Below are 17,355 nucleotides of genomic sequence, written 5' to 3'. Positions count from 1 at the left end.
CGGGACCCCCGTGCCTTTCTATCGATGGAGAGTATGAATCATACCCTAACAGCACATGGATTACGATTAGGGTGAGATGAGAGATCGGTATTTATCGTGAGAATATTGCACAAACATAACTTATAGATGATGCGACGGTCAAAATCAATCATGACATAATGATTGTTTGGAAACTTGTGTTTTTCGGTGGGATTCGGTGTTGGGTTCTCAGAGTTTCGCTTTTGTGTCTTGATAAATTTAAATATTTGATGTGTAAATTTAAATATTCGGTGTTAGGGTCAGACTGTCGTACTTGAGCCAACCTCTCATGGCAATTTTAGGTCAAATTTCGTTCTTTTATCCAAATGCAGATAGAACCGGAGATTATATGTGGCCGAGTTCAAAACTGACACGAGTTAGGTTGCCAACTTTTGAATTTCGGTTGACTCAGTTCACATGTTCTTGTATTCAAGCTTGATCTACTATCACAAATATTAAATGTCTTTGTCGCCAATTGACTAACTCGAATAAAAATAGGTGGAATCAAGTTCTCGTGTTCATCGTGTCGAGCCTGAGATGCTTGTAGAAGTTTGGTCAGCATTTCTTGTCTCGAGTATTCTGCAGAATATGAATGCCACAAATGCCATAAATTTGCGAAAAACTAGGTTTCTTGGAAAATTATCTTTTCGAAGAAACTAAATTTTATGGAAGTAATATCTAACAATAGAAAAAAATTATAGTGCCTTTACTGTACATGGGAAATCTACCGGAAACAAAAATCAAATCGCGTGATATTCTCCAGCATGGTAAGTAAATCCTGCATATTTAAAGAAAAGCCAGAAAAAAATAAGTAAAGTAAATGAATTTGGGACCATAAATTTAAAATTTATCTCTCGGAAGAAACGAAATGTAATGGAAATAATATTTAACAACAGAAAAAAAAACATGATGCCTTTAATAAACGTGGGTAATTTACAAGAAACAAAAACTAGATATAGAAAAACTAAAAAACAATGAAAGTAACTCGAGACCACCACTTTAAATTGCAATTGAATAATTGAGGATGATTTTTTTATCTTTTTGGTGACAAGTTGGTGGATTTAGTCATATTTTTTTATGTGAATTTAAAGAAAAAGGAAATTTCATTTTGTAACTTTTCCTTTTTGGCTAAATTCTCCTCCTCTATCCCTCGAAACGATGATGCCAATGCCTTCTTCGTCACTGCCACTCACTAAGCTCCTCCCCTCACCCTGTCCTCCCTCCTCCGCCGCCCTCCCCCTCCTCCGCCGCCGCGCCATGTCGTCCATCGCCGCCGCAGCCGACCCCATCACTCCCTCCGGCACCCGCGTGGGCTGGATCGGCACCGGCGTCATGGGCCGCTCCATGTGCGGCCACCTCATGCGCGCCGGCTACGCCCTCACCGTCTTCAACCGCACCGTCGCCAAGGCCCAGCCCCTCGTCGACATGGGCGCCCGCCTCGCCGACTCCCCGCGCTCCCTCGCCGCCCTCTCCGACGTCGTCTTCTCCATCGTCGGCTACCCCCCCGACGTCCGCTCCGTCCTCCTCGATCCCTCCTCCGGCGCCCTCGCCTCCCTCCGCCCCGGCGGCGTCCTCGTGGACATGACCACCTCCGACCCCTCCCTCGCCGAGGAGATCTCCGCAGCCGCCTCCGCCAAGGGCTGCCACGCCGTCGACGCCCCCGTCTCGGGCGGCGACCGCGGCGCCCGCAACGCCGCCCTCGCGATCTTCGCGGGCGGCGACCCCGCGACGGTCCGCAGGCTGGAGCCCCTGTTCGCCGTGATGGGGAAGGTCAATTACATGGGAGGCCCCGGGAAGGGGCAATTCGCGAAATTGGGGAATCAAATCACGATCGCTTCGACGATGGTGGGGCTGGTGGAGGGCATGGTTTATGCCCATAAGGCAGGGCTCGATGTCGGGTTGTTCATAAGCGCGATATCGACCGGGGCCGCGGGCTCCAAGTCGCTGGATTTGTATGGGAACAGGATACTGCAGAGGGATTTCGAGGCCGGGTTCTATGTGAACCACTTTGTGAAGGATTTGGGGATATGCTTGAAGGAATGTGAGAGGATGGGGCTCGCATTGCCGGGCTTGGCGCTCGCCCAGCAGCTTTACTTGTCGCTCAAGGCTCACGGGGAGGGGAATTTGGGCACTCAGGCACTCATTCTGACTCTCGAGCGGCTTAACAATGTTTCGCTCGAGAATGCGGGCTCCTCCAATCTATGAGTATGGCCTCTGCTTGGTGTTCTTATTGTGTACTTATATTGGTATACATGGACAGATCGTCATTTGCTATGTACCGACAGTAATATTTGCCCGCTGTTGTATTGGTGTGTTAAGAGGAGTGGATTACTATGGTTGGCTATTGAATGTATAATTATGTGCTTCTGTCTTTGGAATGTATGATAGACTGACTACATAAAGGTTGGGATTAATATGTTAATCAGGATTCGTGAGACGAAACGGAGTGTTCATCAAATGATTTGTCAGCTTGGACATTGTCCTCACTTTTTATTGCAATTTGTTGGTCACCATGGTAACTCTCTGGATTCAAAACAGTTTATGAGTTGTGTAGCAATACATTGAAAGGAGAATAGTATAACTATTATGGGCCTGCTGATGAGCTCTTGGTTTTCACATTTGGTTGCGGTAGCTAGACTTGTTTACTGTCTACGGACCAAAGTAGGTACTGATTTGTTTGGGTAGGAAGGGAAATAGATTGTGGTATTCACATTCAGAATTTGAGATGAGAGCATTTTCTGTGAGAAACTCTTCCACTCTAGTAATGCACCCAAGGCGTATATATTTCTTCTTATTCCTAGAAAAATTGTTAGTTCATTCACTGACTAAAAGCAACTTACAGTATCAAAGTGGCCATGATTTTCAAGACTGATATCTCCAATTTATCACTTAATTTGCGGCTGCCGCATTGGGCCAATAAATCAGGAATTTAGTTCCTTCTAACCCAATTGGATCTAATCGTGGATACCTTTGTGTGCAAGAGTATTATGTGTTTGATGACACTACCTTCCTTCTAGCTGCCAACTTTTGTATCATTGATGGCATCTATGATCATCTCCAACACAATTTCTCTCTGATACTGTAACAAAACCATGAGAATAGCAACGTCAGGTGATCATGGTTGAATTAGCTTAGTTCCTTTCTTCAACAGCCTCCCTGTATCATCTCTGTCCACAAAAGCCAGTACAAGATTGTGTCAATGGTTCTCAAGGAACAGGATTTGAAAGTGAGCAAATCATGTCGCATTAGTGCTCATTGGTGACTCCAATTAGAATAACATGTAATCTGCTACAGGATAAGCAGGTACTAATGTGATCTCACAATTGTGACCACGATCGTGTGGCAAAGGGCACATATGAGCATCTAATAAGGCCCATTGACACCGAAATAATTCTCACTGTCTAATGTTCCGAATATTGTACTCTCGTCAACAGTCCCTTTTTTTTGTGCATTCTCAGAGATACTTTAGGGAATTTTCTTTAAGAATGTTGTCTTTCTTTTGGGCTTGTCCAAACCCTCTACAGATTTAGTTCAGGAAGAGAGAGAGAGAGAGAGAGAGAGAGAGAGTCCTGAACTGCTCATATTTTTAAGCAAATGTTGCTGTGCCTAATCTCTTTGATGAAAAGCTTACTGATTATGTAAATCTGGTCTAGAAAGTTTGTTGACTATGCAGAACAGATAATGTATTCCTATTAAGTAATAATCAGAAAGTGAGTAGTTTTTGTGGACTTCCAAAGCAAGTGCTTTGATTCATGTACATGAATTATTTGATGTCTTTTGATATAATTCTTTGGTTTGTCAAAATAATTTTGCCACAGAAGCATTAGGAGTAGTAAACGAGAGTCTCTCTGTTTCGTGTGTACACAGGTGCTTGAAGCATGCCATAGGCATTGTTTATGTCTGTTGTTGAGATCTATGATAATCTTCTCCTTAGTCTATGATGACTCGGTTTGGGAACTGCTCAAAGGGTGTGTTTGGTTCAGCATTTTGAAAGCTCCTTGGAGAAAATTTGGGGTGTTTGGCAACCATTCCCAAGGGGCTTTGAGGTGAAAGCTGGCATTGAAAGGCTGAAAGCTCAAGGCTAGTAAGGAGTAGCTTTGAGATTTCAGTATTTTCGGAATGCTAAAGGCCTCAATTAATGAAAATTAGTCAGTTGCCTATTATGCTCTCAAAACCTTAATAAAAATCCAATTTTACCCATTTTAAAAAGTAAAACCCCAGATCTAGTTCGTTCTTTCGCTTCGCTCTTTGGCTCTTTCACCCTGCTCCTGCACTTCGCTCTTGCGCTGGAAGTGCGCGCGTGAGAGCCGGAGGAACCAAGCGAAGCAAGAACACACGCTCTGGACCAAATCTATTGTCTGTGCCTGCGGTCGAAGCCAGTTGCAGCTGAATATCTTCGTCGAGCAATTTCGTCTTCATGAGATTCTCCAAGTCTTTCAGTGTCTTCATTTATTAGCAGGTAACCATTTGGATCTCCCCAAGGTAGGATACGTCGATTCATTGAGACTCAATCATATGATTGTTCTGTGTTGCCTTTTGCTAAAGCTTCAAATTATTATCTCAATTGTTGTCTATTATTTGGTCTCAGATTTGTCGATTCGACTCTAGCAATTTTTAGTTGGGTTTCTCATGTTTTATTCCTTACCGATTGATAGGAATTCCTGTTTGTATTACACCTCACCCATCATGCTCACCACCTGTTTGACATTTTACCTCAGAGATGACACCATACAATGATGAATTAGTTGGAAACTTTGTTTGGTTGCTCTATAAGAGCTTGAAGAACACTCTGAAACTCTTTTAGACAATGAAGGCTCTATAAAATAAATCGATTGCCCAAATATATACATACACAGGCTTACCAATTAGGAAGTCTTTTATCTGAAAAAAATAAATAAATTAGGATGTCTTTTAGAAAAAATTTTATTGTCTGGTATCTATGAGCTGTTGTAAAATGGGAGCACAACCATATCAACAGTCAAAAGCAAGCTTAATTAAAAGAAATGAAATTCCCTAGTCAATTGCTTGAATTAGAAAACAGAGGATCGGCATGCTAGAAAATTGTGGCCTCCCAACCTGAGCAATTTTGTCGAAAGCACAATGGCAAGGGGGGCCTTCAGATTTCATCTTATTTCTAGGAAGATTGTGAGTTTTCAAAAATGGAAAAGGAAAAGGAAGAAACACGACCGCGGAAGCTTAACTAGATGGCCTCTTCTATAGCAAGTACTTATTTTTGGACTGGACCACCTAATTCTATATTCACAATTTATATGATACTTCTATCCTAACTAGTCCGATTGAACTAAAAAGTTTTTGTGAACTTAGGCTCCATTCGTTTGGCGGAAAATATTATCTCGGAAAATATTTTCCGGATTTTCCGGTGTTCGGGGGGCGGAAAACGTTTTCCGTGGGAAAATATTTTCCTTCCCCCCCTCACAAAATAGCCTAAGTCTATGGAAAATGACTTTCGCTTCTTCAAAAGCGGAAATCATTTTGAAGAAGCGGAAGTCATTTTCCGGAGCTTCTTCTTCTTCTTCTTCACTAAGGTCGGCGCCGCCGCCGTCGCCCGCCGTTCGCCCGCCGCCGCCGTCGGCCGCCGCCTGCCGCGCCGTCGCCCGTCGGCCGCCGCCACTGGCGAAATATATTTTCCGAAACTTTTCTATATTGATCACCGAACACCGGAAAATTATGTTCCGGGAAAACATTTTCCAGGAAAATGACTTCCGGAAAAATATTTTCCAAAAGGAGAATATTTTCCGCCAACGAACGGAGCCTTAGTGTCGCCCCTTTTCCACACTTCTAACAGTAGAATTGAATATATTTAAAGGTAACTTCGACGATTACGAACATAATGTTCGGCGATATTTACCACCATAGAAGCCGTTAGAGCTCGGAGTGTGTAGCTTCAACGTCTTCTTCCCCTGTACCTTTAGACCAAAAAAATGATTCACATATTGTGAATCATCAAAAACATTAAAAAAAAAATAGCACACTGTACCTTTAGACCAGAAAAATGTACGATAAGACTTAAGGCTATACTTGATTCAAGTTCTTGCTTCGCCCTTGCTCATTCTAAAAAACAAGTTTTCTTTTCTTGTCAAATTCTTGATTTTTTTTGTTCATCTCTGAAACTTAATTTGTTCTTTCATGCCACAAATCTCTTGGACCAAAGAAATTTTAGAGTCTGCTTCACATCTTAGTATCTTTACAATAATCTTCAACTTTAATAATTATAAGACTGGTAACATACTATCATGTTTATTGATTTTAGTTGTGAATGTAAAATGCACTCGTATTGATATTGATTCTACTTGTGAAATTTCACATATAATGATTGATGGCATGTGTACTCATAAACACTTTTAATAATGTCAATTGCACTCGTATCGATATTGATTTTAGTTCGTGTTACTAGTAGATGGCAAGTTCATCCAAAGAAAAGGCATTTTGGAGCCCAAAAGATGTAGAAATCTTTTGTAAGTTGTGCATTGAACAAATTGATAATGGAAATCGTCCTGCAAACAATAAAAGGGATGGATGGACAGTCATAATTAAGAGGTTTGAGGACTTAAAGAGCAAAAAGTATGATAAAAGTCAAATGAAGTGTAAGTGAGATATTCTTAAAAAAGAATGGAAAAGATGGAGGATATTGGTTTTGAAGGAAATAGGATTAGGATGGGAATCCAAAAAAGAATACCATTGAAGCAAGTGATGCTTAGTGGGAGAGAAAAATTCAGGTTTTTTCCCATTCTTTTGTTACTTTTTTTAAAGTTAATCTTTTATGATACAACTCACGAACATGTTTATCATAACAGGAAAATCCTAAGGTTAGAGTTTTTAGAACGAAAGGCATACATCCGGATCTTCAAGTTTTGTTGGATAGAATGTTTGGAGATACAGTTGCTACTGGAAATGTCACGTGAAATCCTACACAAGGTTTATGTATTGATGAGGATATTCTTCCACACAACTTATTATTGATGATTGTGCTGGATCTACTGATAATGATACAGAGTCCAATGTAGGTGAACAGATTGTTGAACAAGCTCAAAGTCATAAAAGAACACCACAGAGTTCGGTGAGGCAATCTCAAAGAAAGAAACAGAAGAAAATGACCACAACTACAAAGCTAGCAACGCAAATGGAAGGAATTTGTTCAGCTATTGAAAGTATGAGCCATGCGAGGGAGTTTGATCCTTACAAGGAAATCATAGAGACGTTGAAAGCCATATCTGAGATTAAGCAAGACAAAGAGTTATACTTTTTTGCACTAGATCATTTTGCAGAAAAGAAAGACAATAGGCAAATCTTCATAAACATGGATGGCGATCAAGAAAAAGTCAAGTGGCTTAAATATAAGTTCGCACAACGTAGTCATCACTAGGATGGTAGCTACTTATTTGAATTATTTCATATGCTACGTTAGTGTAATGTGAGACCTATTTGCACTACTTATTTGTATTAGTTGGTGAGACATATTTATGTTATACTGTGAGACCTGTTTCTAATTGGTATTCCCTTTATCAAGTGGAGTTTTCATATATATGATGGTTGACAAGTGTTCTATCGATGGATGTTCTAGATAATTTGTTACATTCTTATTCTAATTCTATTTTGTTACTTTAACCGGTTATGGATGATTCTCCTGAAAGGGAAAACCATGAAAAAGATAAAGAGGAATATTGGCTACTCTATGCAGCCGCACATACAAGAGGTGTTTATCAGGCAACAAACCATCACAAAACACCAAGCATGACCTCATCATACATAGGCCTATGCATAGTTAAGAGAGTTGATGGGCATTGATGCTAATCCAATAAGGTATTTTCAAATGTTTAGAATGGATAGGACTGTGTTTAATAATTTAAGGCATGATTTAGTGACACGATATGTTCTCTAAGTATCTAGGAATATTGATGTTGTAGAAATGCTAGGAATGTTTCTCCATATTTTAGAACATTGTATAAGTAACAGGTTAGCACAAGAGCGCTTTTAGCACTCTGGGAAAATCATGTGCAGGCTATTTAGCTTAGTTTTGGATAAAATATTTGAAATGGGAGCATATTTGATCCAACCATCCGATCGACAATTTGGGAGAAGTTCTAAGAAAGATAAGAAACAATAAAATATTTTATCTATATTTTAAGGTAAGTTACGATTATACAATAGAAAAGATAAACTAAAAATAAATCAAGTAATGTTAGCGTACTTGTTTTAGGATTGCATTGGAATTATAGATGGTACACATATCCCAGCCGTGGTACCTACGAGCGACCAACTTCATTTTATCCGTCGAAAAGGAACATCGACGCAAAATGTATTGGCCGTATGCAATTTCAACATGGAATTTACTTATGTTTGGGCCGGTTGGGAGGGAACAACTCATGATACTCGTATCTTTTATGAAGCCATTAGGAGACGTGATTTACAATTTCCTAAAATCCAAAAGGTTCGTTAATTAGTGGTTTTCATACATTCATATGTCCATGTGGTATATGTTGATTAAATTTACAATATTTTTGTGTAGGTAAATACTATTCAGTAGATTCTGGATATCCAAATCCCATGAGTTACTTGGGTCCATACAAAGAAGTTAGGTATCATTTGCCCGAGTTTCAACGAGGTCCGGTACCTACAGGCTATAAAGAAATGTTCAACCGTGCCCACTCCTCACTATGATCAGAAATTGAGCTTGCCTTTGGCGTATTGAAGAAGAAGTGGAAGATTCTAAAGAGTATGCCAAGTTACCCATACAAAAAGCAAGTGAAAATTGTGATAGCGATAGTGACTTTGCACAATTATATATGAAAAAATGCCATGAATGAATCACACTTTGCAGAAGTAGATTTAGATCCCAATTTATATATTGATGATGTAAATGAGGAGGGTAGTGTTTCAAATGATAACTCTGCTTTTGACATGACATGTTTACGTGATCAAATAGCTATAAGTTTATGAAATATTTAGGGATATTTGTAATTTTTAAGGATAATGAATTTCTTTTGTAGGGACATATGTTACCACGTTTATTGCAACGAAAGTGTTCTTATTTGGATCCCAATTTATATATCGATGATGTAAATGAGGAGGGTAGTGCTTCAAATGATGACTCTATTTTTTACATGGTACATTTACATGATCAAATAACTATAAGTTTAAAAAATATACAAGGTGGTTCCTAATTTTTAAGGATAATGAATTTCTTTCGTCGGAGCATATTTTACCACGTTTATTGGAATGAAAGTATTCTCTCTTTTTTTTTAATTTGAGAAAGAGACCACTTTGAGGTGAATTTTTTCCATTTGAATTTGTCTAGCAAGAAAATGAAATTTTATTTTTTAATAAATTTTTTAACACAAATTGTTGTCAATATTTAAATTTGCAGATTTTTTTTGCCAATTTTAAACCAATTAAAAATTAAAAAGCTTAAGTTAATCATCCAAAGGCACTTTTCAAATGTGTTTCCACTAAACAGCTTTTCACTTAAAATTGCTTTTCAAAGCAGAATTTACCAAACAGTCTTCTCATTTCCCCAAAGTCTTTTAGGCTAAACTGCCTTGCATTTCCCCAAAACCCCTTGGAAATGCTGAACCAAACGTATTCATAGTGCTTGTACTTGTTGCAACTTGCAACCCACTGATGTTTGGCAACCCACTAACGTTTCTTGCTCGAGATCCCTCCTAGATTGGCAAGACAACGACCTGAATGGTTCTGATTGATCCCCGCTGGTCCTGGCGATTCTTTGTAATGTACGAGTCAAATGGCCAAGCTTTGAATCTTCGCTATGCCCTCCTATTCTCCATTGTCAAAGCTTTTGATTAGTTTCCTGATGTTCGTCTTCTGGATGATGAGCAAGTTGGTCTTTGGTGGAGCTGAGTGCAAGTGCAAATTTTCCACAGCGTGATCCGGCGATGACCGGTCGAGCCTTCTAGATGAGTAAGGAAGATAAAACTTGGTTACATCGAGCCCACGTGATTGAACTGAACCAATACTCATTGCTAGTTCCAGCACATCCTAAAGTCTGTGATTGATGGTCCTAATGAGCCCAACGCATGGAAGGAATTCATCTTGGACCATATCAGACGCTTAGCCTCTATGTTTATGAAAACTTAACTAACTCAATAGTAGGAGATCGGCACAAAGTTGCCAACACTTCTAGGAATCTGCCAGCGCGTATTACACAGGTTACTATCATCAACACGCTTAGACATGCTTAGTTAAATATGTAAATGTGTTACCCCTGTCAACACAGCACATTTAAATACATTTCAAGCCGTTAATAATATATAACAGATAATGAGCATCTAGAGAAACCCAGTGAAAATCAAAGAAAGTACCTAGTCACTTACACACAGCATCAACTATTGCGCTCACATCCAAGCATGCATAATGGATCCTCAACAATCATGCTCTTGTACTAGTCACGATTGTTGGAATTCTACTGTCCAATCGCAGTAAAACAGAGAACAGGAGTGTTGGACTACCCATTTCAAACACGGCAGCAAAAAATTCATGTCTAAAGCTGGCTGACCATACTATTGTTGGTTAATCTGACACGATTCCTATAAAGAATCCATCTCTGGCTATAGTTACCAGCGGTATCTGGCCTAATTCCGGATTCTGAGACGGGATACTCTGTCTCAATTAACAGCAGTTACGTATCCAACTATCGGTATTCAGCAATTAACAAACAGTTTAGTCGCAAGTGGAGGTTGAAACCATAAATAATTCCCCTAAGAGAGTGCTTTCCTGACATTAGGATATGAACTCCTATGAGAGGTTGCACTGAAGATAGAGTCCGTGCAAGAATTGACTGAGTAAAAACAAATCATTAACCAGAAAAGATAAAGATTCCACTAACTCATTGAGAGAGAGAGAGAGAGAGAGAGAGAGAGAGAGAGAGAGAGAGAGAGAGAGAGAGAGAGAGAGAGAGAGAGAGAGAGAGAGAGAGAGAGAGAGAGAGAGAGAGAGAGAGAGAGAGAGAGAGAGTTTGACCCAAAAAAAATTTGAGAGAGAGAGGATGTCGGGTGCGTTTGGAAATACTTTGGAGGGAAATACTTTGGAAAAAACTATATTTTGTAAAGGATTTTTACTTTTTTTTTTTAAAAAAAAGCTCAAACCATTTGACGGCACCAGTGGAACTCAACCACCGACGAGCCAAATCAGCCGTTGGCCAGCTTTACCTGAGGTCGCCTAAGGTCGTGCGACCCAGGCAACGCCGCTTGAGGTTGTGTGACCTCAAGCGAGGCTGATCGGCACCAGACTAGCTTGCCGATAGCCAGATCTATCCTCGCTGGTGACGTCACATGAGATTGGGACATTTCAGAAATTATGAAAGTTGAGCGAGGGCAAAGTTGGGAGAAAAGAATTGTATTTGCATTCCGGAAATGCTCAAAACTCAAAACACTTTCAAACCTACCTTGGGCCAAAGGCCTAAATGCAATTGCAACTTCCCAAGCTCTTCAAAAAATTTACCAAAAGATATTTGTATTTGCCCAGGGGACTTTAGACACCATTGACTACATAATTTTTAGGAGAAAATTATCTAAAAAGTCCTAAATCTATTACACTTTTGCTAATTCAATCATGACATTTTAATTGTATCAATTGAGTCATAAACCTTTTCACGTTTTACCAATTGAGTCCATCCGACCAACTTTGGCCGGAAATCATTAACGTGGATGCCGGCCATCTTACGTGGCACGTCGTTAGCTATTATCAAGTCTTTACTACTTGTTGAGTGTATGCCTAATTAAAGTTCTCGCTACGTCATATAACGGGATCGCTGATAGATTAGCTACATTTGGTTAGACCGACTTACATGTTGGTTGTTGTGTCAATGTTCTAACTTCCTCCACCAACAACAAATGGAAAGATTGTCAAATACCTAATTGTAATTCCATGGACGAACGGGATTTCGCGTGTTACATATAACTCTCTTCAACGAGTCTAATGAAGAGTTCTCAATTTTTGCCCATACTACTCTCCAATAATGGACCGGTCCGCAAAATTCTCGATAAAAACTACTTCATCCGATCGTGATGTCATGTTGTGCATCTTGCTATATTTCATTCCGAAATTTTATAATTCCGACTCACTTATCTTGAATTAAGACTAGAATATATCCTGATCGGTTCATTTGTCTGGGAAGAGCACAGAGTACAAATCATGGTTGTTAGCTAGTCTAAATCATAGCGTGAAGGGACGGGCAAGCAAAGCCAGAGTCTTCAGCCATCTTGCTTGTTTGCATTCTCCATTTCTTTTTGGTCCCAACCAAAGAAAGAAGGGAAAAGGCAAAAGCCGACAAAAAACCTACTTTAAAAACCAAAAAGTCTCCTGTCAACGTTCAACGTTGGAGGGCTAGTTGTTTTCGTGAATTTCCTCGAAGGTGCGTGTAGGTCAGGTAATTACCTTCTGTACGTTTCTAACGGTTTTCGGCACATGTTATAATTCGACATAAAATCATAAAGTGTAGAGTGTAAAAGCGAAAAAAAAATTTCAGGACACAATATTTTCACCTCGAGTCACCCTTAAACTAGGGTCGAGTCCAATAGAGAATTTCACTATTATTAACATATCGCACCATTCTGTTACATCTTTTATACACTCAATAGCTATTTATGAGTCCAAATCCAAACTACCAATAAAATATGGACTCAAACTATAAAAGCTCAGGTGGCTCGGGAGCGGGACCCCCGTGCCTTTCTATTGATGGGGAGTATGAACCATACCCCAACAGCACATGGATTACGATTAGGGTGAGATGAGAGATCGGTATTTATCGTGAGAATAGTGCACAAACATAACTTATAGATGATGCGACGGTCAAAATCAATCACGACATAATGATTGTTTGGAGACTTGTGTTTTTCAGTGGGATTCGGTGTTGGGTTCTCAGAGTTTCTCTTTTGTGTCTTGATAAATTTAAATATTTGATGTGTAAATTTAAATATTCGGTGTCAGGGTCAGCCTGTCGTACTTGAGCCAATCTCTCATGGCAATTTCAGGTCAAATTTTGTTCTTTTATCCAAATGCAGATAGAACCGGAGATTATATGTGGCCAAGTTCAAAACCGAAACGAGTTAGGTTGCCAAGTTTCAAATTTCGGTTGACTCAGTTCACATGTTCTTGTATTCAAGCTTGATCTACTATCACAAATATTAAATGTCTTTGTCGCCAATTGACTAACTCGAATAAAAATAGGTGGAATCAAGTTCTCGTGTTCATCGTGTCGAGCCTGAGATGCTTGTAGAAGTTTGGTCGGCATTTCTTGTCGCGAGTATTCTGCAGAATATGAACTCCACAAATGTCATAAATTTGCGAAAAACTAGGTTTCTTGGAAAATTATCTTTTCGAAGAAACTAAATTTGATGGAAGTAATATCTAACAATAGAGAAAAATTATAGTGCCTTTACTATACATGGGAAATCTACCGGAAACAAAAATCAAATCGCGTGATATTCTCCAGTATGGTAAGTAAATCCTGCATATTTAAAGTAAAGCCAGAAAAAAATAAGTAAAGTAAATGAATTTGGGATCATAAATTTAAAATTTATCTCTCGGAAGAAACGAACTTTAATGGAAGTAATATTTAACAACAGAAAAAAAAACATAATGCCTTTAATACACGTGGGAAATTTACAAGAAACAAAAACTAGATATAGAAAAACTAAAAAACAATGAAAGTAATTCGAGACCACCACTTTAAATTGCAATTGAATAATGGAGGATGATTTTTTTATCTTTTTGGTGACAAGTTGGTGGATTTAGTCATATTTTTTTTATGTGAATTTAAAGAAAAAGGAAATTTCATTTTGTAACTTTTCCTTTTTGGCTAAATTCTCCTCCTCTAACCCTCGAAACGATGATGCCAATGCCTTCTTCGTCACTGCCACTCACTAAGCTCCTCCCCTCACCCTGTCCTCCCTCCTCCGCCGCCCTCCCCCTCCTCCGCCGCCGCGCCATGTCGTCCGCTGCCGCAGCCGACCTCATCACTACCTCCAGCACCCGCGTGGGCTGGATCGGCACCGGCGTCATGGGCCGCTCCATGTGCGGCCACCTCATGCGCGCCGGCTACGCCCTCACCGTCTTCAACCGCACCGCCGCCAAGGCCCAGCCCCTCGTCGACATGGGCGCCCGCCTCGCCGACTCCCCGCGCTCCCTCGCCGCCCTCTCCGACGTCGTCTTCTCCATCGTCGGCTACCCCCCCGACGTCCGCTCCGTCCTCCTCGATCCCTCCTCCGGCGCCCTCGCCTCCCTCCGCCCCGGCGGCGTCCTCGTGGACATGACCACCTCCGACCCCTCCCTCGCCGAGGAGATCTCCGCAGCCGCCTCCGCCAAGGGCTGCCACGCCGTCGACGCCCCCGTCTCGGGCGGCGACCGCGGCGCCCGCAACGCCGCCCTCGCGATCTTCGCGGGCGGCGACCCCGCGACGGTCCGCAGGCTGGAGCCCCTGTTCGCCGTGATGGGGAAGGTCAATTACATGGGAGGCCCCGGGAAGGGGCAATTCGCGAAATTGGGGAATCAAATCACGATCGCTTCGACGATGGTGGGGCTGGTGGAGGGCATGGTTTATGCCCATAAGGCAGGGCTCGATGTTGGGTTGTTCATAAGCGCGATATCGACCGGGGCCGCGGGCTCCAAGTCGCTGGATTTGTATGGGAACAGGATACTGCAGAGGGATTTCGAGGCCGGGTTCTATGTGAACCACTTTGTGAAGGATTTGGGGATATGCTTGAAGGAATGTGAGAGGATGGGGCTCGCATTGCCGGGCTTGGCGCTCGCCCAGCATCTTTACTTGTCGCTCAAGGCTCACGGGGAGGGGAATTTGGGCACTCAGGCACTCATTCTGGCTCTCGAGCGGCTTAACAATGTTTCGCTCGAGAATGCGGGCTCCTCCGATGTATGAGTATGACCTCTGCTTAGTGTTCTTATTGTGTACTTATATTGGTATACATGGACAGATCGTCATTTGCTATGTACCGACAGTAATATTTGCCCTCTGTTGTATTGGTGTGTTAAGAGGAGTGGATATCTATGGTTGGCTATTGAATGTATAATTATGTGCTTCTATCTTTGGAATGTATGATAGACTGACTACATAAAGGTTGGGATTAATATGTTAATCAGGATTCGTGAGACGAAACGGAGTGTTCATCAAATGATTTGTCAGCTTGGACATTGTCCTCACTTTTTACTGCAATTTGATGGTCACCATGGTAACTCTCTGGATTCAAAACAGTTTATGAGTTTTGTAGCAATACATGGAAAGGAGAATAGTATAACTATGATGGGCCTGCTGATGAGCTCTTGGTTTTCACTTTTGGTTGCGGTAGCTAAACTTATTTACTGTCTAGGAAACAGAGTAGCTAATGATTTGTTTGGGTAGGAAGGGAATTAGATTGTGGTATTCACATTCGGAGTTTGAGATAAGAGCATTTTCTGTGAGAAACTTTTCCATTCTAGTCACGCACCCGAGGTATACATTTCTTCTTATTCCTAGAAAAATTGTTAGTTCATTCATTGACTAAAAGCTACTTACAGCATCAAAGTGGCCAGAATTTTCAAGACTGATATCTCCAATTTATCACTTAATTTGTGGCTGCGCATTGGGCCAATAAATCAGGAATTTAGTTCCTTCTAACCCCGATTGGATCTAATCGTGGATACCTTTGTGTGCAAGAGTTGTATGTGCTTGATGATACTACCTACCTACCTTCTAGCTGCCAACTTTTGTACCATCGGTAACATCTAGAATCATCTTCAACACAATTTCTTTTCGATACTGTAGCAAAACCGTGAGAATAGCAACGTCAGGTGATTATGGTTGATTAGCTTAGTTCCTTTCTTCAATAGCTTCCCCGTGTTGTCTCTGTCCACAGCAGCCAGTGCAAGTTTGTCTCAATGGTTCTCAAGGAATGAGATTTGAAGGTGAGCGAATCATGGTGCATTAGGGCTGAGTAGTGACTCGAATTAGACTAACATGTTATCTGCTACAGGATAAGCAGGTACTGATCTGATCTCACAATTGTAACCACGATTTGTGTGGCGAAGAGCATATATGCTTGCAAAAAGATTATGATACTGTTTTAATTCTCACTCTCTAAGGGTGCGCATGGAATGCATTCCGGAATAATAATTCTGTTCCGGAATGCATTCCGGAACAGAATGGCGTGTTAAAAAATATCCGGAATGCATTCTGGAGCGATTTTTGCATTCTGGAATAAAAATGCATTTGTTAAAAATACTTGATTCCAGAATGCATTCTTGATTCCAGAATGCATTCTGGATTCCGGAATGAGTTTTTGGCAAGAAAAAGAGAAGCTACTTTTTGTAGCTTCTTGATTCCGGAATGCATTCTCCCTATTTTCTCATAATTTTTTTTTTCAGAAAATGCATAAAAATTGAAAAATTCTAGAAAAATTCATAAAAATTTCCAGAAAATAAAAAAAAAGTCAGATTTCGGGAAAATATGAAATTTGGTGAATTTTTTTTTAAAAATAAAAAAAATCAAAAATTTCAAAATTTCACAGAATAGCTTAAAACACATGTGGCCACCCACTTTGAGTGAAATTTAAATTTTTTGAGGTGCCAAAAAAAAATCAAAAATTTCAAAACTTCACAAAATGGCTTAAAATACCTGTGGCCACATACTTTGAGTGAAATTTAAATTTTTTGAGGTGCCCAAAAAAATGAAAAATAATTAAAAAATAAAAATTTTCAAAACTTCACAAAATGGCTTAAAATACCTGTGGCCACCCACTTTGAGTGAAATTTAAATTTTTTGAGGTGCCCAAAAAAATAAAAAAAATAAAAAATTTCAAAACTTCACAGAATGGCTTCGAATATCTCAGAAGCACCCACTTTGAAAGTAAAATTTAAATTTTTGAGGTGCCCAAAAAAATAAAAAAATAAAAAAATTCAAAACTTAACAAAATGGCTTAGAATACCTGTGGCCACCCACTTTGAGTGAAATTTAAATTTTTTTAGGTGCCCAAAAAAAATTAAAAAATCAAAAATTTCAAAACTTTACAGAATGGCTTATAATACATGTGGCCACCCACTTTGAGTAAAATTTAAATTTTTTTAGGTGCAAAAAAAAATCAACAAATCAAAATAGATTTCTGTTCCAGAAATAAATTTCTGGAGCAGAATTAGTCATGTTTTACCAAACAGATTTCTCCTCCAGAAATCAATTTCTGGCAAGAATTCGATTTCTGGAGCAGAATGGTTACCATTCACACCCTAATGATCCGAATATTGTACTCTTGTCTATAGCACTCTCTCTTTTTTTGTGCATTATCAGGGATACTTTAGGAAATTTCTTTAAGAATGTTG

At 40.2% G+C, this 17,355-nt stretch overlaps 2 protein-coding genes and 1 pseudogene across 2 annotated transcripts; all 3 read left to right on the top strand.

Annotated features, from left to right (window-relative positions):
• Nucleotides 1-1,179: 1,179 nt before the first annotated feature.
• LOC130140689 (probable 3-hydroxyisobutyrate dehydrogenase-like 1, mitochondrial) lies at nt 1,180-2,374 on the top strand. Its single transcript, XM_056320722.1, has one exon. The coding sequence runs from the start codon at nt 1,180-1,182 to the stop codon at nt 2,221-2,223; it is 1,044 nt and encodes a 347-aa protein (XP_056176697.1). The 3' UTR covers nt 2,224-2,374.
• Nucleotides 2,375-6,277: 3,903 nt separating this feature from the next.
• LOC115662516 (L10-interacting MYB domain-containing protein-like) lies at nt 6,278-7,402 on the top strand (annotated as a pseudogene).
• Nucleotides 7,403-13,868: 6,466 nt separating this feature from the next.
• Nucleotides 13,869-15,077, top strand: LOC130140694 (probable 3-hydroxyisobutyrate dehydrogenase-like 1, mitochondrial). Its single transcript, XM_056320751.1, has one exon. It carries the CDS (start codon nt 13,883-13,885, stop codon nt 14,924-14,926), a length of 1,044 nt encoding a protein of 347 aa, XP_056176726.1. The 5' UTR covers nt 13,869-13,882; the 3' UTR covers nt 14,927-15,077.
• The last annotated feature ends 2,278 nt before the right edge of the window (nt 15,078-17,355 follow it).

Source organism: Syzygium oleosum, unplaced genomic scaffold (assembly GCF_021117445.2).
Source record: "Syzygium oleosum isolate NSW1041296 unplaced genomic scaffold, Sole_v2.1 Sole_v2.21, whole genome shotgun sequence".
NCBI lineage: Eukaryota > Viridiplantae > Streptophyta > Magnoliopsida > Myrtales > Myrtaceae > Syzygium > Syzygium oleosum.
The sequence above is the reverse complement of the archived record's forward strand: the minus strand, read 5'-3'. Positions and strand labels throughout refer to the sequence as shown.